This window comes from Anomaloglossus baeobatrachus, chromosome 11 (genome assembly GCF_048569485.1).
Source record: "Anomaloglossus baeobatrachus isolate aAnoBae1 chromosome 11, aAnoBae1.hap1, whole genome shotgun sequence".
In the NCBI taxonomy this organism is placed as follows: Eukaryota; Metazoa; Chordata; class Amphibia; order Anura; family Aromobatidae; genus Anomaloglossus; species Anomaloglossus baeobatrachus.
Genome location: NC_134363.1, coordinates 134,114,806 through 134,139,951, shown reverse-complemented (window position 1 = coordinate 134,139,951; position 25,146 = coordinate 134,114,806). Strand labels below are relative to the sequence as shown.

At 47.4% G+C, this 25,146-nt stretch overlaps 1 protein-coding gene across 5 annotated transcripts in view; it reads right to left on the bottom strand.

The window, feature by feature from the left end:
- Positions 1 to 25,146, bottom strand: part of CHD5 (chromodomain helicase DNA binding protein 5) — a 256,909-nt gene that overhangs the window by 81,986 nt on the left and 149,777 nt on the right. For all 5 annotated transcript variants that reach the window (XM_075327784.1, XM_075327788.1, XM_075327789.1 and 2 more), the window contains exons 20-25: positions 21,170 to 21,301; positions 18,978 to 19,095; positions 15,728 to 15,852; positions 12,718 to 12,949; positions 9,111 to 9,149; positions 785 to 957 (exon numbers count right to left, since the gene is read on the bottom strand). In XM_075327784.1, the coding sequence (XP_075183899.1) occupies positions 785 to 957; positions 9,111 to 9,149; positions 12,718 to 12,949; positions 15,728 to 15,852; positions 18,978 to 19,095; positions 21,170 to 21,301 (819 nt within the window). The remainder of the gene's footprint in view (positions 1 to 784; positions 958 to 9,110; positions 9,150 to 12,717; positions 12,950 to 15,727; positions 15,853 to 18,977; positions 19,096 to 21,169; positions 21,302 to 25,146) is intronic.

Genomic DNA, 25,146 nt, shown 5'->3' with positions numbered 1-25,146 from the left:
CAGGTACTTGAGTTGCCCCCATCCGAACATCTAACTGCTCGTTACGAGTTCCGAGCACCCGAGCATGGTAGTGCCTGCTCATCACTAGTTACGTATACAGAGCACCTGAGCATGGTAGTGCCCGCTCATCACTAGTTACGAGTACCAAGCACCTGAGCATGGTAGTGCCCGCTCATCACTAGTTACGAGTACTGAGCACCCAAGCATGGTAGTGCCTGCTCATCACTAGTTACTAGTACAGAGCTCCCGAACATGGTAGTGCTTGCTCATCACTAGTTACGAGTACTGAGCACCCAAGCATGGTAGTGCTTGCTCATCACTAGTTACTAGTACAGAGCTCCCGAACATGGTAGTGCCCGCTCATCACTAGTTACGAGTACTGAGCACCCAAGCATGGTAGTGCTTGCTCATCACTAGTTAAGAGTACCGAGCACCCGAGCATGGTAGTGCTCGCTCATCACTAGTTACGCGTACAGAGCACCCGAGCATGGTAGTGCTCGCTCATCACTAGTTACAAGTACCGAGCACCCGAGCATGTTAGTGCTCGCTCATCACTAGTTACGAGTACAGAGCACCCGAGCATGGTAGTGCTCGCTCATCACTAGTTTCGAGTACAGAGCACCCGAGCATGTTAGTGCTCGCTCATCACTAATCTTTATACGGCTTCCATTCAATGTCAGCAAGTAGAAATCTTAAAACCCATGAGTCACTGATCAACCACACATAACAGAAAATTGCAGAACACTATGAGATAATTCCATTAAAGGTAAGTAGAAAGTGTTACCACTCCGTCGTCTTCTCGAACAACATACTGAGCCACTTTGAAAGAACTCAGATATTCATTCATGTTCTGGATTTCCGTGTCATCAGTGGCATCTTGGTTCCTATCCAGAAGTTTGGAGATGGCAGCGTCATCATAATGGATGACACTACTGTCCTCAACATCCTTATTGTCACCTGCAAAGTTCAATACGAATATATAAGAACTGAAATTGTCAGAACGCAAATACACATGATAATGGGAGTCGTAGCCATCAAGGACCGGAATTCAGACAACTGTTAGTTCTGGTTCAGAATTCCAGGAAAACTGCAAGTTTTATGGAAGCCAAATATATACTAAAGCATGAAACAGAGAAAGGGATGTCCACCTATAGTGACAATACATAACCGCTTTATGTTATATTTTTGTTGTCTTTTTTTACAATCATAAATAATCATCATTCTTAAAAATGGGAGGAGAATAGACAAACGGCCCAAAAGGAATAGTTGGCAGAGAGTAGCTGCAGGTGAGTACTAGGTCTGGAAAACATTTTTGGGTAATACTACTGAATTTGTAATTAACCTCTCTAATGTGGACATCGCCTTTAATCATAATAGCATAACACGCATATAAATACACATAATAGCATGAAATAAACAGCCGCATCCAGATGTAATGAGTGTTCCAAGCAGCCATGGAGGTTACAGAACAAAGGCATGGAAGTGACAAAGCTTGTGTGTTGCAATTGCAGCTTTGGAAAATAGCAACACGTAAAATTTACATAGGGCATATACAAAACATTATCATCATCTATGTGTGAGCTATTACTGGGAGGGTTCAGAAAATCCTGAGTATCTCCTAGCAGTTACCCATAGAAGGGTCCTTCTCAATCCTTAACAATAATCTGACACGGTACCTTCCTCAATTTGTGACCGCACTAGATCCCATGCTCCATAGTCACTTCTATCCTCCGGCAGAGGAAGATGTTCGTTTATCACCAACATTGGAAGTTACGTAGACGATCACAACCATTTATTTTTGTGACAAGAAGGGAATTTTGTTTACTTACCGTAAATTCCTTTTCTTCTAGCTCCAATTGGGAGACCCAGACAATTGGGTGTATAGCTATTGCCTCTGGAGGCCACACAAAGTATTACACTTAAAAGTGTAAGGCCCCTCCCCTTCTGGCTATACACCCCCAGTGGGATCACTGGCTCACCAGTTTTAGTGCCAAAGCAAGAAGGAGGAAAGCCAATAACTGATTTAAAGACCAATTCAATCCGAGGAAACATCGGAGAACTGAACCATACCACATGAACAACATGTGTACCCGAAAAAACAGAAAAACCCCGAGAAAACAGGGCGGGTGCTGGGTCTCCCAATTGGAGCTAGAAGAAAAGGAATTTACGGTAAGTAAACAAAATTCCCTTCTTCTTTGTCGCTCCATTGGGAGACCCAGACAATTGGGATGTCCAAAAGCAATCCCTGGGTGGGTAAAAGAATACCTCATGATAGGGCCGTCAAACGGCCCTCTCCTACAGGTGGCCAACCGCCGCCTGAATGACTTATCTACCTAGGCTGGCGTCTGCCGAAGCGTAGGTATGCATCTGATAATGCTTGGTAAAAGTAAGTAGACTCGACCAGGTGGGTGCCTGACACACCTGCTGAGCCGTAGCCTGGTGCCGTAATGCCCAGGATGCACCCACGGCTCTGGTAGAATGGGCCTTCGGCCTTGAGAGAACCAGAAGCCCAGTAGAACTGTAGGTTTCAAGAATTGGTGCCTCGAGCCCCCGAGCAAGGGTGGATCTGGAAGCTTGCGACTGTTTACGCCGACCAGCGACAAGGACAAAGAGTGCATCCGGGTGGCGCAGGAGCGCCATGCGGGAAGTAGAACCTGAGTGCTCTCACCAGAACCAACAGATGCAAATCTTTCTGAAATTGATGGACTGGACGAGGACACAAAGAAGGTGAGGTGATATCCTGATTGATATGAAAATGGGATACCACCTTAGGGAGAAATTCCGGAACCGGACGCAGAACTACCCTGTCCTGGTGAAGGACCAGGAAGGGAGTTTGTATGAGAGCGTTGCTAGCTCGGAAACTCTCCTAAGAGACGAGACCGTTACTAGAAGGCCACTTCCCGTGAAAAACGGGAAGGGAGACATCCTTCAAAGGCTCGAAAGGCGGCATCTGGAGAGCAATTAGAACCTTGTTCAGATCTCAGGGCTCTAACGGCCGCTTGTACGGAGTGCTGAGAAGACAAACTCCCCGTAGGAACGTGCGTACCTGAGGAAGTCGTCGTTTCTGAAAAAATACAGATAGCGCTGAGACTTGTCCCTAAAGGGAACTGAGCGACAACCCATTTTCCTACCTAGATTGCAGGAAGGAAGGAAACATAGACGATGCAACCGGCCAGGGAGAAACACCCTGCGCCGAGCACCGAGATAAGAACATCTTCCACGTCCTGTGGTCAATCTTGGCGGACGTTGGTATGCTAGCCTGTCTCATGGTGGCAACCACGTCCTGAGGTAATCCTGAGGACACTAGGTTCCAGGACTCAATGCCACACCATCCGGTTGAGGGCCGTAGAATCCAAATGGAAGAATGGCCCTTGAGACAGCCAGTCTGATTGGTCTGGTAGTGCCCCCGGTTAGCCTACCGTGAGGCACCACAAAACCGAGTACCACACATCCTCGGCCAATTTGTAGCGACGAGGATGGTGCGGCCGCAGTCGGTCTTGATCTAGCGCAGTACTCTGGGCAACAATGCCAGAGGTGGCACCTAAGGTAGCTGGAACTGCGACCAATGCTGAACTAAGGCGTTTGCCGCCAGAGCTCGATGATTGTGAAACCGTGCCATGAAGCTGGCACATTGTTGTTGTGCCGTGACGCCATTAGATCGACGTCCGGCCTCTGTCAGCGGCGCCAGATCTCCTGAAACCCGTCCGGGTGAGGAGACCATACTCTTTCGGCCACACCTCAGCGACTTAGGAAGTCAGCTTCCTAGTTTCCACACTTGGGATGAATTGTGGATATGGTGGATGCCGTGTCTTCCACCCACATCAGAACCTGCCGGACTTCCTGGAAGGCTTGCCGGTTGCGCGTTCTTCCTTGGTGGTTGATGTATGCCACCGCTGTGGAGCTGTCCGACTGAAGTCGGATATGCTTGCTTTTCAGCCGCTGTTGGAAGGATTGTAGGGCAAGATACACTGCTCTGTGTTCAAGAACAATGATCTGAAGAGTGGACTCTTGCTGAGTCCACGTACCCTGAGCGCTGTAGTGGAGAAAAACTGCTCCCCACCCTGATAGACTCGCGTCTGTCGTAACTATCGCCCAGACGGGGATAGGAAGGACCTTCTTTTTGACCAAGAGGTGAGAAGAAGCCACCACCGTAGAGATTCCTTGGCCGCCTGAGAAGAACGACGACTCTGTTGAGGGACGTCGACTCCTCGTCCCATTGGCGGAGAATGTCCCATTGTAGTGGACGCAGTAAAACTGCGCGAAAGGAACTGCCTCCATTGCTACCATCTTATGTAGGAAGTGCATGAGGCGTGTCAATGTGTGCGACTGGTTCTTAAAGAAGAGCTTGCAGCCCGTAGTGAATGCTGTTTGTCTAGCGGCAGCTTCACTATCGCTGAGAGAGTAAGAAACTCTATGCTTAGATATGTTATCGATAGGGTCGGGGTCGGATCTGACTTTAAAAAGTTGATGATCCACCCAAAACTCTAGAGAGTCTCCAGCGCAACGTTCGGGCAGTGTTGGCATGTTTCCTAAGAGAGTGCCTTGACAAGTAGATCGTCTAAATACGGGACCACAGAGTGACCCTGAGAGTGCAGGACTGTGACTACTGCTGCCCTGACCTTGGCGAAGACCAGTTGGACTGTCGCTAGCCGGAAGGTAGAGCTACGAACAGAGGGTGTTCGTCTCCTATAACGAAGCGTAGAAACGCTAGTGCTCTGGATCAATCGGCACGTGTGGATAAGCATCCTTGATGCCTAATGATGCTAGGAAATATCCTTGGGACCTTGAGGCGATGACATGGCGGAGGGATTCCATCCGGAACCGCCTGGTGTCCACGAGCTTGCTGAGCATTTTTAGATCCAGAACGGGACGGAACGGCCCGTTGATATAGGTACCGCAAAGAATTTGGGGTAAAAACCGTGACCTTGTTCCTGAAGAGGAACGGGGGTCATCACTCTTTCTGCCTATAGAGTGCACCCTGTTTGCAGAAGAGCAGCGGCCCGGCCGGGAGGTGGAGAAATTCTGAAGAATCGAGTTGGAGGACGAGAAGTGAGCTCTATCCTCTACCCGTGAGACAGAATGTCTCACACTCAATGGTCATTGACCTATGGCAGCTAAATATCGCCAAGGCGGGAGAGCCTGCTACGGACCGAGGCCGCAAGTCATGAGGAAGCCGCCTTGGAAGCGGGTTTTCCGACTGTCGCTTTTTTGGGCGAGACTGAGCCCGCTAAGAATCTTAGCTCCTCTGATCCTTTTGAGTCCACCTTGGACGAGGAAAAATGGGACCTGCCCGAGCCTCGAAAAGGCCGAAAACCCCGACTGCCTCTTGCTCTGTTGGGGTTTGTTGTGTCCGGGCTGAGGAAAGGATGAATCCTTACCCCTGGACTGTTTGATGGTTACATCCAACGCTCACCAAACAGTCGGTCAGCAGAAAAAGGCAACTGGTTAGGCAACCTTTTTTGGAAGCAGAATCTGCCTTCCATTCACTTAACGAGCAGACCAGGCTCTGCTTAAAGACACGGAGTAGCGGAGGCTACCGCCGCACGGTTCGCAGAGTCCAGGACAACCTGAATCGCGTAAGAAACAAATGCAGACATTTGAGAGGTTAAGGATGCCACCTGCGGCACAGATGTACGTGTAACCGTGTTAATCTGTGTAAGACAAGCTGAAATAGCTTGGAGTGCCCCAAGGGAGAGAATGCCGGAGCAACGGTGCGCCGACAGCCTCATAGATGGCTTTCGACCAGAGATCCATCTGTCTGTCAGTGGCATCTTTGAGTTTGCAGTTCCATCTCCCACTGCAACTATGGATCTAGCTACAAGCCTGGAGATAGGAGGATGCCGCTCTGGACATTGGGTCCAGTCCTTGACCAAGTCAGGGGACAGGGATAGCGTGTATCCTAAGCCGTTTGGAGAAGCGCATATCTGGATAAGCGTGGTGTTCCTGGACTGCCTCTCTGAAGGCAGAGTGGTCCAGAAAAATACGTGAAGCTCACTCCTCCACTGGAGGAGTTGTGAGAAATAACCCACATTCTATAGATGGACGCTATAAGATTATTTACTATGGCGTCACAATCAGGTGTATCCAGATTGAGAGCGGTCTCAGGATCAGAATCCTGAGCCGCTACTTCCGCCTCATTACACAGCGAGTCCTTCTGTTAGGACCCTGATGAAACCGAGGCCGCTCATAGCGAGCCCACTTAGGCTGTCTGGGACTGACGTCCGTGCAGAGCCGTGACTCTGGGATGCGTGTGACATTCCCGGAGCTGTTAGTTATTCACACTGAGGGGGGCCATGGATCAATGATTCAACAGTGCCCATATTGTGAGAGACATGTCCGGACTGCTAGGCTTCTAGTATCATAGCCATAGTCTCAGAAAAACTGTCAGTAAATACTGCAGACACCGTCCTCATCCCCTGGCCATTAGTGCATACAATGGGAGTCTATGTACCTGCCGGCCTGTATAGCCGTACATGCTGTACCAGCTGTATAGAAAAACATGTGGTTCTGCACCTTTGTTTTACACAGAGAATATGCTGATAACTCCTCCGCATAATCCAGGAGGGTATATACAACGTGCGACCAAACAGTGCAATGTATATAGTACAAGCATATCTATAAGTGCACTTCTGCACTAGTGGGGTTAGCACCACAGGTGCTGCTTAACGCCTGTTACAGCGATTGTGTGACTATCAGAATGCCAGGGTCTTCCACACTTGTCTCTGTATCGTACAGAAACTGACACTAATGGCTGCCGGTGTCCTTGTAGAGAAGGAAGCCGTGGGCGTGCCTGAGAAAGTGCGGGAATTGCACACAGTGAGAGGGGTGGAGTATGCAAAACATACTCCAGCTCTCAGCTCTGCTCTTGCAGCGTCACGCCCCTACCCTGACTGTCAGGGCTGTGGGCGGTAACGAAGGGAGACTAGGCCCAGAAGCCGGGGACTCGAGTTAACAGCGCGGCCGCCGTAAAAGCGCGGGCCGCGCTGAAGTCCCCGGCGCACCACAAGTGCCAGCCGCGCCGCAGTCCCAGCGGCCGGCGCGACCGCCCTAGAAGTGGCCAGCGTCCCGCCCCTCTCCTGACTGGCAGGTCTGGGGGCGGGAACGAACTAAAGCAGGCCGCAAAAGCCGGGGACTCGAGTTATCAGCGCGGCCGCCGTAAAAGCGCGGGCCGCGCTGAAGTCCCCGGCGCACTACAAGTGCCAGCCGCGCCGCTGTTCCAGCGGCCGGCGCGCCCGAGTCCTAGACGTGGGCAGCGTCCCGCCCCTCTCCTGACTGGCAGGTCTGGGGGCGGGAACGAACGGAAGCAGGCCGCAAAAGCCGGGGACTGTAGTTATCAGCGCGGCCGCCGTAAAAGCGCAGGCCGCGCTGAAGTCCCCGGCGCACTACAAGTGCCAGCCGTGCCGCAGTCCCAGCGGCCGGCGCGGCCGAGTCCCATAAGTGTGCCTGCTTCAGCTAAGCTGAATGAGGCTATGGCACAGGCGCCGCAGCGCTGATGTCCCCCGGCGCACTACAACACCCAGCATGCTGCGGTGTGAGCGCCAAATGCACGGGGACACAGAGTACCTTGAGGAAGCAGGGCCATGTCCCTGATGTACTCCGCTCCATCCAGCATCTTCTCCAGGGGCTGTAGATGGAGTACGGTCTCAGTGCCTGGAGACCGGTAAATCCCACTTCACCCAGAGCCCTGTAAAAAGGGATGGGGAAGGAATCAGCATGTGGGCTCCTGCCGCCGTACCCGCAATGGGTACCTCAACCTTACAAACACCTCCGACATACAGTGGGGTGAGAAGGGAGCATGCTGGGGACACTATATGTGTCCTCTTTTCTTCCATCCGACATAGTCAGCAGCTGCTGCTGACTAAAAAGTGGAGCTATGCGTGGATGTGTTGCCTCCTTCGCACAAAGCACAAAACTGGTGAGCCAGTGATCCCACTGGGGGTGTATAGCCAGAAGGGGAGGGGCCTTACACTTTTAAGTGTAATACTTTGTGTGGCCTCCAGAGGCAATAGCTATACACCCAATTGTCTGGGTCTCCCAATGGAGCGACAAAGAAATGGTAATGAACGAATAGTAACTACTTGTGTTCGGATTATTTTTAACAAATGCCAAAGTACTATTCTGGTATTCGTCATAAATAATGAACCTAATGCAAGTCAAAGGGGAAACAGAGTATTTTTCTTGTCGTGACGAATAGTGGTAAAAATTATCTGAACACGAATAGTTACTATTTAACCATCACTACTAACAAAGCAAATTATGTAACTTTAAGGCCACGTGCACACAGTGAGGATTTGGTGACATTTTTAACCCAGTATTTTTAAGTCAAAACCAGGAGTGGAACGATCATAGGAAAAGTATAATAGAAACACGGGCACCACTTTTGGATTTCTTACCCTCTCTTGGTTTTGGCTACAAATACTGAGTTAAAAACTCACCAAATACTCAACGACTAAAAAAAATTGCACCAATAGTACACTTATTTTCTTATATCTCTTGGTTGCTAAGGATCTTGGTTTTCAGCATTATTTATTAATCTACTACTTGTTTCATTCTGCTCTTCAAATAATGACTCTGTGTGTAGGATTCCACTTGGGAGAGACTCGCACATATCTCGCAATGCATCACCCGGCATGGCCTGCCTCTTTCCCGACGGGAGCGTCTCAGCTGCATAGAAATACATGCAGCTGACCAACTCCTGTCGGGAGAGAGGAAGGCCGTCCCGGGTGATGCAATGCGAGATATGCGTGAGTCTCTTGCAAGTGGAATCCTACCCTTACGCAATGTGTCTTTACATAATCAAAGAGATCACAGCTCCTATGAAATCAAACCTATGCTCTCCTGAAATGCTCTGTGCTGCAGTGAAAACATCTCTATTAGCTTTTAGTTGTTGTACGCTGCAAATTGTGCTCATAAGTTCAGTGGCTTGAACTTTTTGAACGTTTTTTGTTTTCTGTTTTCCTTTTTTTTTTTTAACCATGCTTTGCCTCTATGTGAAATTTTAGACTTATTTTTAAAGCAATATTTATGATGGCAATTAAAGGGCAAGGTGACACTATAGATTAGCCACTGCACTGGTAGCACGTTAGCCATCCAACCACAGAGCCGCTCACCAGTTTTCTTGCATACTGTTAAGCTGCCACAGTGATGGTCTGCAGTAGAGAGGAGGGAAGATACAAAAACACAGAAGGGTTAAGCAATACATTGCGCTATATCACACAGTTGCCGTACTGAAAGCATCACAACTGACATTGACCACAACTCTACACAGTTAAAAACTATACAAAAACTAAAAAAATACAATTTTCTTTTACAATTTTTGGAATTATTTAATATTGTTTTGTCCAAATTAGTTTCCGCGTGGCCGCTAGCCTGGTAGGTAACTGATGGTCTGTGAAGGCGGTAAGTCCAATAGACAGATATGTCCATGTATGACCAACACCTTCACCACAAGGTATAATTATAATAACCCCTTCCCTCCCATAAACCAGTAGAAATTCTGACCTAAACCCCCTTATTTTAGTCATTTACAGCCCTAGTCCACCAGGAATATTGGCAAGGACCTCTCCGCTATCACCTTTGAGAAAAACATAAACTATCACAGCAGATGATGTAAGACTTTTCTCAACTTGTAGCTATCAACTTTGTGGGAGGGGGCGGAGATGATTCTATACAGCATTTCAATGCTGAAGTGGAGCCTTGTGCTCCACCCGGCAGGATTTATAGTGGCCTAATCAATTTATTTTGCTCTTTTGTAGAGTCGTTGTTCCATAGAATGTAACGAGAAAACCAATTTGCCAATATTTTTTTTAATTCACCAAAGGCGATTTGCAAACAAGTTGACTTTATCAATGTATCCCAATAAGAAACAAATCCACTAAACAGAAATTAGGCAAAATTTATCTGACCCTTCGCCAGGAACCTGAACATTACTATATGAATAAAACTGTTACTGATCAGCCATGTAATTGGAATTTCATATGAATTATAGAGCCCATAAAAAAGAAGTGGATAGAACTGTTTCTAAAAGGTTTATTTACTAGAGGAGGAAATAGCTGCTTCTAAAGAATTCATCTACCAGAGGAGGACACAGCTGCTTCTAAAGGAATAATCCACCATAGGAGGACATAGCTGCTTCTAAATGATTAATTTTTACAGGAGGAGGACATAACTGCTTCTAAAGGAAAAATCTACCAGAGGAAGACACAGCTGCTTCTAAAGGAATAATCCACCATAGGAGGACATAGCTGCTTCTAAAGAATTAATCTACAGGAGGAGAACAAAGCTGCTTCTAAATGACTAATCTATTATAGGAAATACTTGGTTCTAAAGGACTAATTTAATAGAGGAGGACATAAATGTTTCTAAATGGTTAATGAAATAGAGATTGACATAGCTGTAAAAGGTTAACGTAAGCATTTTATCACATACACCTAGGCCTCAGCAGCTATCAGGCTTCAGCCGCTGTAATCAAGGGAAGACTGACAGGACTTACTTCTATGGCTGCTTTAGGTATTTAGGTATTTCATTTTATATTCACGTTTTTACTATGATTATATATCATTTTTAGAAAGCACTATTAAAAGTTATATTTTAAATATTGTTTCATGCTATAATGATATGAATGGTCCACTCTTGCTAGAATAACCACATAAATACCTACATCCAGCTTGAAGTAAGACTGCAGCATAGCTCTCACCATGTGTTTACAAGCTGTCCACAGAATCTCCTAACCAGTGATATCTCTCAGCACAGAAGCGGGAAGTCTTACATAGAAATCAAAATAATGAGACGGCAGAGAGCCCAACAACTGCGACTCCAGTCTCCATCTCTTAAAGGGTTAGCATGACTGTTTCTAATCATCAGATAAATGTCATATATATTGGTGTCCATTTAAGGCCGCTTTACACGCAACAACATCGCTAACGAGATGTCGTTGGGGTCACGGAATTCGTGACGTACATCCGGCCTCGTTAGCGACGTCGTTGCGTGTGAAACGCAGGAACGACCGTTAACAATGAAAATTACTTACCTAATCGTTGATCGTTGACGCGTCGTGCCTTTCCCGATTATCGTTGCTGTTGCAGGTTGTTCGTCGTTCCTGCGGCAGCACACATCGCTATGTGTGACACCGCAAGAACGGGGAACATCACTGTACCTGCGGCCGCCAGCAATGAGGAAGGAAGCAGGTGGGCGGGATGTTCGTCCCGCTCATCTCTGCCCCTCCGCTTCTATTGGACGGCCGCTTAGTGACGCCGCACAAACCGCCCCCTTAGAAAGGAGGCGGTTCGTCGGCCACAGCGACGTCGCTAGGCAGGTAAGTGCGTGTGACGGGTGTAAGCGATGTTGTGCGCCACGGACAGCTATTTGCCTGTGACACACAACCGACAGGGGCGGGTACGCTCGCTAGCGATATCGAGAGTGATATTGCTGCGTGTAAAGTCTCCTTTACTTATGAAGGTTCCCAGGAGGTGATAGGTCCTTTTAAAGATTAGTTCACTAAAATTAAGGTTGGGTCTGAGTCTAGTGAGCGCAATGCAGACACTAAACTGGAGCAGCATTACATCTGTCTGAAAAAGTTTTAGAGATTGTGGGAAATTAAAAACAAAGTCAGTTGTGATGTTCAGTCATACAGGATCCACCTATATATATATTCCTAATTATTATTGCTACAAAATTCCATTTCAATTTTAAAGAAAATCAACCAGCGCCCCCACCCCACCAAACTGCTTACTAGGTCTTCTATACATAAGGCAATCTGCACCTTTCTTAGCGGGTCATCTCATGTTCATTAATGGTTAAAATGCTTGTAAAAAAATAAAAAGCTTTGCAATGCACTTCTTATTAAACATCTCTGTTCTCAAGAATGTAGGGATTTTTAATTCTATAGTTTAATACTCTTTGCCCAGGTTACTGGCCACCTCAGAGGGGCGCAGGGGGGTATGCTTGCAAGGGCTTTACTGAAGCTAGCCTGCATTACAGGATCTGGCTAGTCTCAGTGACCCTGCACTTCTCCGTTGCTGCAGAGGCAAAACTACCTCTACCAGCCGCATGGAAGAGTGCACAGATCAATTCAGCAGAGCAATCATTCCGCCGGTCTGAACTGTCAATCTTGAAGAGTTTACTCCCTTTAGTAAACAGGAAATTGTAAATCAGAGAAGTGAAGCGCTCCTGAAGAAAGAGGATGAGACCCCTTTAAGCAATCTGTTGCTACATTACTGAATTATTTTTTTTTTATTCCATATGCAAATGAGGCTGAAGTGCTCTGGGAGTGATCGGAGCACTTCCCAAGACTCTGCCCCTATTCTTTGCCTGGTACCACATTCTTCTGACTTCTCCTTGACTGAGAGCTCCCCAGAGTGACTACATAGCCAGTGATCTGTCAATCAAGCAGAAGAGGGTGGGGCAAGGTAGGGAATGGAGCTCAAAAGGCAGAGGCTCAGGGAGTGCTGCAATCACGATCAGAGCACTTCAGCCTCATGTACATATGGAATAAAACATTTTTTTCAGTATTGTACCAACAGATACAACCCTTGGTCAGGAGTGGCGCTGTTTCTGAAAGAAAGAAGCCATGTTTTTACTAATCCTAGACATCTTTTATAAAAAAAAAAAAAAAAAAAAAAAAAAACAACCCCATGATGTTACAAAACAAACAAAAATAATAAAATATATAATAAAATAAAAGATATTGTAAAAAGGAAAGTATTGTGACTTCTTTACCTTCAACATCATCCTTGAAGAGCTCTTCTGTTCCAAACTTCAAGATATCGTCCAGCTCCTGCTTTGTCATGGAGCCGGATTTTGAGCCCAGACCCGGCCGTACTACCAGATGGGTCAGCATCATTTTTCTTTTTGCCACCTGAGTAATCCTTTCTTCTACAGATGCTCTGGTGACGAACCGATAGATCATGACTTTTCTATTCTGCCCAATTCTGTGAGCGCGGCTGAATGCCTAAGGAGAAAGATTCTTACTTAGTTGTGGGAACATGTTTCCTAGATATCCTAAGTATGGCGGACCTTCAAGGCCGCACTTGGAGATACTACGGTTCCATTATCCAGAGCTATTGACACTTATGTGTCACCATTGGGCTTTGCCATCAGTGTAGTGTTGTGAATTCAGTAGGCATAAGGGGGTACATTCATTAATACCTGGGCACTGTAAAACCCCGCTGAGTGGGGGCTCACCAGATGAGTCACAACCCGAGAATGGCACTTTTCAGTGAATTTGAACACGAGTTGTGTTACGGTTTGGGGTTCTCCCGAGCCTCGAACCACTCCTGCTCCATCTTCATCCCCTGCTACGGTGCCTGCTGGCTCTCCTGCTTCACCTGTCCACCGTTCCAGGAGCCTGGCCGCTAGGCGTCAGGTGTCCAGGATCTTTGTGCGTTCAGAGGCTAAAGGCCACTTTACACGCTGCGATATCGGTACCGATATCGCTAGCGTGGGTACCCGCCCCCATCGGTTGTGCGACATGGGCAAATTGCTGCCTGTGGCGCACAGCATCACCCGGACCTGTCACACATACTTTTACTCACAAGGAAGTTATCAATACTCAAAAAAAACTTCTTTACGGTGGTCTTTAAAGCGTCGCTAAATGTATCCCTACAAGCACTTCAAAAGACCACGTCAGGGAGTGACGAAGATACGTGAAACGATCGTTGGAGTGGTGTGAGGGAGGCTCTATCCATTAGGTAACTATACCATCTCTCTGCATGTTTTGTCCATATGGACCTTGAAATGCTGGTTTGTGAAATGCTATCAGATCTCCCCTCCTGTGAGATCTGAAATCTTTGCAACATACTTTATTACTGTGTCCACTTTACAGTGCTCTTTTGCAAAACATGAATGATAGACCTATATGTAATGGGACAAATGCATTTTGCTTATAAACCAGAGTATTTTTGAATTGTATTTACATGCAGATTTTTTATGCATCATATGAGGTTTACTTCACTTGCTAATTTCAGTATAAAATTTCATTACTATTACCTATAGATTTTATGCAAGGAGAATTGTACGTAGACCCTTTTGCACAAACTCACCCCAGTATACAGGGGAGGATAAATGATGGTTTCAACATATTAAATGGTACTATGAATGAAATTGTTAAAATCATGCCTTTTCGATAGACTCCTCTTTCTACACCTTTGTTCAAAAAAGTTTTTTATCATGTCTTTGTGTCTTTTGTGTACATGTTTTTTAATCATGTTAATAAAGATGGAATATTTTGTATTATAATATGGTCTTTTGAAGTGCTTGTAGGGATACTGTCACACATACTTACCTGCTCTGCGACGTTGCTGTGACTGGTGAACCGCCTCCTTTCTAAGGGGGCGGTCCGTGCGGCGTCACAGCGACGTCACTAAGCGGCCGCCCAATCAAAGCGGAGGGCCGGAGATGAGCGGGACGTAACATCCCGCCCACCTTCTTCCTTCCGCATTGCGGGCGGCGGCAGGTAAGGTGAGATTCCTCGTACCTGCGGCGTCACACGGAGCGATGTGTGCTGCCGCAGGAACGACGGACTACTTCGTACATGCTGCAGCAGCGATAATTGAGAAGGGACTCACATGTCACCGATGAGCGATTTTGAACGTTTTTGCGACGATTCAAAATCGCTCATAGGTGTCACACGCAACAACATGGCTAATGCGGCCGGATGTGCGTCACAAATTCCGTGACCCCAACGACATCGCATTAGTGATGTCGTAGCGTGTAAAGCGGCCTTAAGTCCCTGTTTTGCCCTACCACGCATGCGCAAGTTCCCGCTGCCTCTCCTGGCTCTAAGTGTGGGATTCACGCTACTGTGCATGCGCGTGACATCATCAGTGACGAGGTCGTCACTGACTGGCCATTGCTGACATCACCGATGGCGTGGTGGCCAATGATTGTCCATCGTTGACGTCATTGGTGATGAGGCGGCCGTTGATTGGTTGTCGATGATGTCATTGGTGATGTGGCGGATCCCGCCTTGGCTGCTGCCAGTGCCATTTGGTGCTTGGCTTGGGGCAGGGCTTAGTCTTTAAAAGATCCTGGACGACGCACATGGCTGCGCGTGCGTCACTTTGGCTCTGTGGAGTGGTTCAGAGCTGTGCAGCCATATTGCAGCAATAACGCCACTTTGGTTTGGAGCAGTAGGCAGGGTTTGGTGTCAGAGGTCGGACTGTTAACTGGTTGTGTGGGCACCCTCAGTAAGATGTTGGTGTCTAGGGGCACGCCAGACGCAGGTATCCGCACCTCATAGGGTCAGTGTCACTCCGCTCCTCCTCCACCATTCTAGTCTGTTCATAGCCGCTCAGTAAAGTTAACTGAGCTGCATCTACTGTCCAGGAGTGCCCTGTCCATGCACGGACAGTCACCTCCGGGGGCCTTTCTGTGCTGTTAACAGGAGAGTTCCTGTTTGCAGGCGTGTGTGACGCTAACACCACCTAGTGTGTTCTCTAAAGCTGTGCCGCGTGTCCTTCTGTAGTATCCCACCTGCTCAGGGGACTTTGGGAGACGTTAGAGCTTCCATTATTTTTAGTTTTAACTGTACTTCCGGGTAACAAGTTGCTCTCAGGGCTAGTATGAAAGCCCGTCCACTTTTCCAGACACACGGATGGATCAATGGGGCTTCATAAATATGGCAGTCAGCTTCAACACTACATTTTTGTGTACATGCATTGACATTTTCATGAATAGACCATCCCCCGCGGTCATCACCCCTGCATACAATGAATAATGATTCATTAACCTGAATATCATTGTGTGGGTTCCAGTCTGAGTCATATATGATGACGGTGTCGGCCGTAGCTAAATTTATCCCCAGTCCTCCAGCTCGGGTAGACAATAGAAAACAAAACTGCTGAGCACCAGGAGCTAAGAAACAGAAAAGATAGAGAAATAAAGCTTAGAGAACAATAAATACAAAAGAATGGCTTTTTTATCAGTCCAAGACGTACCAGGACTATTATATTTTTTACTATGGGCCTAAGAATTGACAGGTAGGAAGTTGCTAACTCCCTGCCTCTTCTACCGGCACCGGCTCGTAGATGGCACGGACCGCCGCTACCGGTAATTCTGCTGCTTCATATCAACTGAGCAGCGCTTTCTTTTCTGGGTTGCTCTGTCGATAGGGTTTTGACTGCCGACATCATTGCCGATTTATAGCCAGTTTCCCGCTGGGAGCTGGCTATCAATCAGCCAGACATTGGTAGTCACACCCCGGCAACAGAGCGAAAGAGAAGATGCTGCTCTGTCCAAGTGATGTCAGCAGAAACCGCAGAATAACTGGCAGGAGTGGTTTGTGTCCGGCACAGAACAGGCAGGTAATTAGCAACTACCTGCCTGTTAGTTCTTAGGCCCATAGTAAAAAAAAAAAAAAACAATCCTTGATAACTCCTTTAAGGGAAACCTGTCAAATGTAAAAATGCTATTAACCTATTTTTTCTGGTGCTGGGAGGAAATGAACTTTAATTCTCCTGGTAACATTCCGGAGTCAGTCATGGGGCGCCGCCGGTGCAGGTTCAGTCATCACTTTGTGTATGTAGAACAGCAGCAGTAATTGCACCCCCTGCACTGACTAACAGCTGGTTCTAATACTGAGTGGCTGTCAGTCACTGTGGGGGACTGAACCCACACTGGCGCTGCCCCATGACTGAAAAACTAATGCTGCCGGGAGGATTAAAGTTAATTTCCTCCTAGTAGCGAAGTTCAATGTGCAGGCGCCGGGCAGGTTTCAAATGCTATTAACCTCCAGATTAACTATCACAAGGAGGTTTTTGCATGCATCGCCGACTGTCATGGCAATGTTAGGATCTGGGGAAATGTAATTCTTGCAATCTGTCTGCTAATATCCTTTATGTCTGTGATCAGTACAGGGTGACTCGAGAGTTGACTCACAAACCTGTGGTTCATGGGCAGGCTAGAGTCAACCTCTGCTAGTCTGCTTCTTAGTCTCCTTGATCACATGCTACAGGAGAGCCTCGTATATATGCTGGCTGCACTGTTCTTATGGTGCCAGCTATAGCGTGACTATACCTGGCCTGGATAGGTGGATTTATCCAGGCTTACTAGTGGTTGTGATATTATTGTTGTGTGTGGTTGTGGTGTTAACACTTGTTGTCCTTTCGTTGCTGCATGACTTCTCTTGCTTTTCCCTTTTGTTTCTTACTGTTTATTCCTATGTGTGCAGAGTGACTGAGTTTCTGTTATCCCTGTCTGCCTCATCTGTGTTTCCATCATACTCCTGTCCCTTCCTTCCCTGCGGCAAGGGGGGGAACAAATCAGCTTTACTCAGGAGTATAAAAAGGCATGGGACTCTGGCGTCTCCACCATCAGGGGTAATCTAGAGGCCAGGAATAGTCTAGGGTCCCCTAGCGTGATCGACACTATAGGAGCGCATTGTCCCCTGCTATCCCACAGTCACATTGTGACAATAACCCTATATCTGCAGCTTAATAGCATTTTTACAGGTGACAAGTTCCATTTAAGTTAGACATTTGTCTCAGTTGTAACTTTTGCACAAGGGTCTGGCATTTTGTCTATTGCCGAGACCAAATGTTTTAGCATTTTATCCCAAGTAGCAGTGGAGACGTTGCTGGGCACTGCCGGATACAGTAAGGGTACCTTCACACTTAGCGATGCAGCAGCGATCCGACCAGCGATCTGACCTGGTCAGGATCGCTGCTGCATCGCTACATGGTCGCTGGTGAGCTGTCAAACAGGCAGATCTCACCAGCGACCAGTGAACAGCCCCCAGCCAGCAGCGACGTGCAAGCGACGCTGCGCTTGCACGGAGCCGCCGTCTGGAAGCTGCGGAGACTGGTAACTAAGGTAAACATCGGGTATGGTTACCCGATGTTTACATTAGTTACCAGTGTGAGCAGGGAGCAGGGAGCCGCGCACACTGAGCGCTGGCTCCTTGCTCTCCTAGCTACAGTACACATCGGGTTAATTAACCCGATGTGTAATGCAGCTACATGTGCAGAGAGCAGGGAGCCGCGCACACTGCTTAGCGCTGGCTCCTTGCTCTCCTAGCTGCTGTACACATCGGGTTAACTAACCCGATGTGTACAGCAGCTACATGTGCAGAGAGCCGGAGCCGGCAGCACAGGCAGCGTGAGAGCTGCAGAGGCTGGTAACTAAGGTAAATATCGGGTAACCACCTTGGTTACCCGATGTTTATCTTGGATACAGCTTACCTCAGCTGTCAGACGCCGGCTCCTGCTCCCTGCTCGCTTCATTTGTCGCTCTCTTGCTGTCACACACAGCGATCTGTGTGTCACAGCAGCAGAGCGGCTTTGAAGAAAACGAACCAGGGCTGTGTGTAACGAGCAGCGATCTCGCAGCAGGGGCCAGATCGCTGCTCAGTGTCACACACAGCGAGATCGCTAATGAGGTCACTGCTGCGTCACAAAAAGCGTGACTCAGCAGCGATCTCGGCAGTGAGCTCGCTGTGTGTGAAGCACCCCTAAAAGGCATAGGACTAAGCAGATTACGTAAAAGCCTCAAACAACATTAACATTGGGCAGCACTTATTTATATTGATTTTTATATGAGTAGCTGCCATTTCTATTTACCAGTGACCCAGTGTGAACTCCTCCGGCTGCTACATTTGTCTGCGCGTTTAGAAAACAACATTTTTCATGTTGCAAATCCTCAGTCGATGCCAATGGAAATGTAAGAGCGGCTCTTCCAATATAAAGAGCAAGTCCAACAAGTGGTGAAAATGATCCCATCTATTCTGTTTGACTTTCTGGTTCATATACGGCAGTAATTATTGACGGAGCGGGCAATATATACCTCTGCCGGGACAAAGCAGGAATGTGCGGAAAGGAGTTTCTCTTTCCCTACTCATGGTTAGCAGTTTGGTAACAGTCCTATAGTCTGAGTGTCGGTCTAGGGATCAGCTACCCTCCAAGTTAAGTTCTCGCCACTCAATCTATGAAATATTTCTTTCCATGTATATAATGCATTGTGTTGATCCAAGTAATAAGTAGTACCATTAAACCTGTCAATTGCCTCCTGCCGCAGTCCTCCTGTAATTCCTCCGTCTATTCGCTCATACTTATAGCCTTCATATTCAAGAAAGTCTTCAAGTAAATCCAGCATTTTAGTCATCTGTAAAAGTAAAATAAGTTACAGTATGTGTACACAGACTTGTATAATTTCCACCTTCAGGATGGCCGTGTTTTTATTCACACGACCATATAAAAAATCGTTCAGAGATTCACTCAGAAAAGTGGAAAGATTTTGGTTTCATGTACTGAGTGCGTCACGGTCTGATGTAATCTCGAGGGGGATCTGGGATCAATCGGACACAGATCATTGTGGATCGCAGATCCGCTTTAGTGCCCAATCGCTATTTACTCTGAGTTGGAGCATATCTAATTCCATCCAGCACTGAAGGGGTTAAGGCTCATTTCTATCCTGCAATGATCTAACAGGTAGTTGTAACCTCATCTGCAGCCACTCTCTTATATTCGCATCTCACTCTACCCTATGCCGGCTATAGCTCATACCTATGCTGTCCATGTGGAAGGAACTTGTCTCTTTACGCTGTGGTGTTGTTACTCTTGCAGCTGCAAAGTTCTTGTTGGAGTGCTCCTTGTTGTGTTTTCTTCCCCACCTGTTTGTCATACCTTCCTAGTGTTGTCTTATTGTGGTGCCGAGGCTAGCATCTTGCTGGCCCTCACTAACCAGGGTGAGTTGCGGGTGAGCGAGGGCCTAGGCATGTGATTGGCGCATGAGGGAAGGACCCTTCTAGGGACGTTAGGGAGTGCAGGATTCACGCTCAGGTGACGGCCCACTGTTGTATTGTTTTCCTGGTGTACCGTGTGTGTTGGGTCGCTCGCTGAGGGTCTTCCCCTCCCCCAGCATGACACTACCCTGGTGTTTCTTCTGTATCGCACCACTCGCTGTTAGTCCTCCAGGCAGGAAAACTGCAGTCACACTGTGACATCTCACTTGTGACCCGTTATGACCAGGGTCTTCACTAAAGTCACTGACATAAATCCAGGGAACTGAGCGCTGTCCTGATATATCCAAAAACTGTAGGGGATTATCGGGCCCAGAGACACATGTAGAGGGTGCACTGGGCCCTAATATAGAGCCATTACGAACTCCCTAAAGAGAGCCGAGCTGTCACCATGAAAAGGACAGCATACACCGGAGCCTCCTGTAACACCCCAGTGTTGCCAAAAGGCCATTAATACTGAGGCATCCCACAAAAATCCAATTAATGTAATAGAAGACAGGAGGGAGGAGGGGGATGCAACTGCAGAATCTGTCCCTTATCGCTTCAGTGTAATAGTATAAGGTAAAGGGAGGAGGAATAGAAGAGAGACAAATCTGATTATTTTAGGACACACGTCACTGCTTTGACATCAAAACAAAAAGAGCCTGCCCATTTTAAAAAATATATGTCAGCTTTTTACTATTTGGTGCATTGTGGAGCAATATGCGGGGGCAGTAACCCTTATTACAGTGATATGTCACTTACTGGGCTTCTTTTTTAGTTTCAATAAAATCAGTGTTTTATCAGCAGGAGATTATCACTAGAAGACAAGTTTCTTTATGTCATTCAGTACCCTGGTCTATGTAACTCCACCCCCTCATTGTTTGGCAGCTTTCCGTCTATGTACACTGTACACAGAAAGCTCTCAATCAGTGGTCTGGGTGAGAAATCGGTCAACAGTTTTTTGCTACCTAATATGAGAGCAGAGATCCTGATTCCAGTGATGTGTCACTTAGCTGCTTGCAGTTTATATTAAATCATAGTTTTATCAGCATGAGGTTTTCACTAGAGGACTAGTAAACGTTCAGCCAGGCATCCCAAACCCGCCTCCACTACTGATTAGCAACTTTCTGCGTATGCACAGTGTACATGGAAAGCTGCATTATACAGAGCTCAGCATTTAGAGAACTAGTAGATCTGCAGCAGATAAAAGAGTGATTTTAACAAAACTACAGCAAGCAGCCCAGTAAGTGATACATTGCTGGAATCAGGGTCTCTGCCCCATCATCATGCCGCTCTCAGATTACACAGCAAAAAACTATTAAAGGATTCTCTTTAACAAGCAAGAAAACACTATTGGATATTGGGAAAGTGATCTAAGTTCACAATGTAGATCAGTGAGTGACCAGGATCGCTCATCATCAGATTATCCCACCATGACTGACTAAAATAAAATACCTGAGAAAAAATCAGAACTCTGTGACCTTCGTCTTTTAGCTTTTTCAACATCTTCTGTAGCAGCATCAATTTTCCGGAGGATTTGACTAAAGAGCTGCCATCATAAGATCCATTCGGCAAGACTGGGGCCTCCTGAATAAAAATACAAACAGTATATTGAAGGACAGTGGAGGGCTCCTAATCATCTAGGTAGATTCAATAGCTTAGAAGATGTTGGAAGGTGGAATGGACAACTTACAAGACTATAGCCTTGATTCATCAAGACCTGCAATGTTTACGCCGGGGCAGGAGGCTGAATTATCCCCTTCCGAGATTAATCCTAGGTATAGCTTGGCCCAGGGCATAGTATAGCCCGGGGATTAACAGTTCTGGGCCAAACTATATCCCAGGGTGTAAAATAGCCTATTCCAAACTATACCCCTCCAGGCCAGAATATACCCATGTAATGTGGAACCCCGGTATAGTCTGGCCCAGGCCACAGTATACCCCGGGGGATAAACTCTACCCAGGGCTGTAAAATCGATTAGGCCAAATGATACCCCTCCAGGCCAGAATATACCCATCTAATGTGGACCCTGGGTATAGTATGGCCCTGGCCACAGTATATCCAGGGGGATAAACTCTATACCTATGGGTGTAAAATAGCCTAGGCCAAACTATAGCCCTCCAGGCCAGAATATACCCATCTAATGTGGAACCCCGGTATAGTCTGGCCCAGACCACAGTATACCTCACGGGATAATCTCTACACACAGGGGTGTAAACTAGCGTAGGCCAAACTATACCCCTCCAAACCAGAATATACCCATCTATCATAGAACCCCGGTATAGTCTATACCCCTCCTTTACAGGCTACAATATACCGATCTAACATGGAACCCTGGTATAGTCTGGCCCAAACCACAGTATACCCCGGGTGATAATCTCTACACACAGGGGTGTAAACTAGCGTAGGCCAAACTATACCCCTCCAGGCCAGAATATACCCATCTATCATGGAACCCCGGTATAGTCTATACCCCTCCTTTACAGGCCAGAATATACCCATCTAACATGGAACCCTGGTATAGTCTGGCCCAAACCACAGTATACCCCGGGGGATAATCTCTACACACAGGGGTGTAAACTAGCATAGGCCAAACTATACCCGTCCAGGCCAGAATGTACCCATCTATCATGGAACCCCGGTATAGCCTATACCCCTCCTTTACAGGCCAGAATATACCCATCTAACGTGGAACCCCGGTATAGTCTGGCCCAGACCACAGTATACCTCGCGGGATAATCTCTACACACGGGTGTAAACTAGCGTAGGCCAAACTATACCCCTCCAGGCCAGAATATACCCATCTATTGTGGAACCCCAGTATAGTCTATACCCCTCCTTTACAGGCCAGAATATACCCATCTAACATTGAACCCCGGTATAGTCTGGCCCAAACCACAGTATACCCCGGGGCATAATCTCTACACACAGGGGTGTAAACTAGCGTAGGCCAAACTATACCACTCCAGGCCAAAATATACTCGTCTAATATGGAACCCCGGAATAGTCTGGCCCAGGCCACAGCACACCCCGAGGGATAAACTCAATACCCAGGGGTGTAAAATAGTACAGCGCTTCCACTGAACTAACAGTAGATGGCGCTGTCCCATCAGTGCATAGTTAATGTTATGGATTGTAACTTGTTATGGATGTTTCTCTCCACTGTCTATGACACGAAACGTTTTACAATTTTGACAAGTATGGAAGACCAACTGTATAACCAACTTTTGAGATCCTAAACGACAACACAACAATAGTACCCCCAGTGGATCTACCACCTCCAGAGAAACGTGGCCCAGTTCAGACAACCAGCTAAGCCATATTGAGCGACAGAGGTATGATTTACCATGGGAAAAGGAGTTTGTCACTAAAAGCTATCAAATATCCTGAAGGCCTGTCATGACAACCTAATATCTGGTGGCCATTTTGGTAGAGATAAAACACTAGCCAAAATCTCTGACCGTTATTACTGAAAGGGAATGAAGAACGACATTCAACAATATGTCAAAGCCTGTCAAAATGTTTTGTCAGTAATTCTTGTGTATATCGCTCAATGCTACTGATGGGGTATAATATGGCCTGAGGGGTATATTTTGGCTTAGGTCAATTTATCCCCTGGAGTATAATCTAGCCAAGGCCCATTTAATTTAACCCCAGGTATAATATGACCTGTTCCATTGGTCTTGAGGATTGGACGCGCTGGAGTCAGAGGTTTCTCATTCATTAAGTCCTTGTGCACACGCTGCGTTTTTCGATGCTTTTTTTTTTTCCCCAAAATCTGCACCAAAATCTGAATGAAGCCAGCAAAGTCTATGAGATTTATGAAGTGCAGTGCCAACGCTGCGAGCTTTACACACAGCGACATCGCTAGCGAGCATACCCGCCCCCGTCGATTGTGCGTCACGGGCAAATCGCTGCCCGTGGCGCACAACATCGTTAACACGCGTCACACATACTTACCTGCCTAGCGATGTCGCTGTGGCCGGCGAACCGCCTCCTTTCTAAGGGGGCGGTTCGTGCGGTGTCACAGCGGCGTCACTAAGCGGCCGCCCAATAGAAGAGTAGGAGCGGAGATGAGCGGCCGTAACATCCCACCCACCTCTTTCCTTCCTCATTGCCAGCGGCCGCAGGTACGGTGATGTTCCTCGTTCCTGCGGTGTCACACATAGCGATGTGTGCTGCCGCCTGAACGATAAACAACCTGCATCCTGCAACAGCAACGATAATCGGGATTAGAATGACCGGTCAATGATCAACGATTAGGTGAGTAATTTTGATCGTTAACGGTCGTTCGTGCGTTTCACACGCAACGACGTCGCTAACGAGGCCGAATGTGCGTCACGAATTCCGTGACCCCCCAACGACATCTCGTTAGCGATGTCGTTGCGTGTAAATCCCGCTTGTGTTTTTGTCCTTGTAGATTTGGTACAGATTTTGATGCAGAAAAAATATGCAGCGTGTCAATTATTGGTCCTGTTTTGCAGTGTTTTTTCACCCATTTTTGTGCCATGCATTTTTCATAATGAAATCAATGGGTGGCAAGGCTGAAAAATGGCAAGGCAGGGAAAAATGCATCAAGAATTGACATGCTGCAGATTATTTTCTGCACCAAATCTGCAAGGAAAAAAAAGCAATAAGTGCACAGCTCTTCAGAATTCTCATTGACTTTGCTAGCATGCAGATTTGTGACAAAACTGTACCCACAAAAAAGTATCAAAAACGCATTGTGTGCACACAGCCATAATGGATCAGGAGTGTCTAAGAAGTGTCAGGGACTGGAGTAAGATTTTGGGAGTAAGGCGGGCTTTGCACACTACGACATCGCAGGTGCGATGTCGGTGGGGTCAAATCGAAAGTGACGCACATCCGGCGTCACTTGCGATGTCGTAGTGTGTAAATCCTAGATGATACGATGAACGAGCGCAAAATCGTCGTCATCGTATCATCGCTGCAGCCTCCGACATTTCCATAATGCCGGGGGAGCGACAGGTGCGATGTAGTTCCTCGTTCCTGCGGCCGCACACATCGCTGTGTGTGAAGCCGCAGGAGCGAGGAACTTCACCTTACCTGCCTCCCGGCTGCAATGAGAAGGACGGAGGTGGGCGGGATGTTTACATCCTGCTCATCTACGCCCCTCCGCTTCAATTGGCCGCCTGCCGTGTGACGTCACTGTGACGCCGCACGACCCGCCCCCTAAGGAAGGAGGCGGGTCGCCGGCCAGAGGGACGTCGCACAGCAGGTATGTGCGTGTAAAGCTGCCGTAGCGATAATAATCGCTACGGCAGCTTTCACTATATATCGAACGTGCGACGGGGGCGGGACTATCGCTGCAGCATCGGTAACACATTGTTACCGATGTTGCAACGTGCAAAGCCCGCCTAAGGAATGGCACAGTTCGTCGAGCTATGACATCAGCCTCCGCTGTGCACCT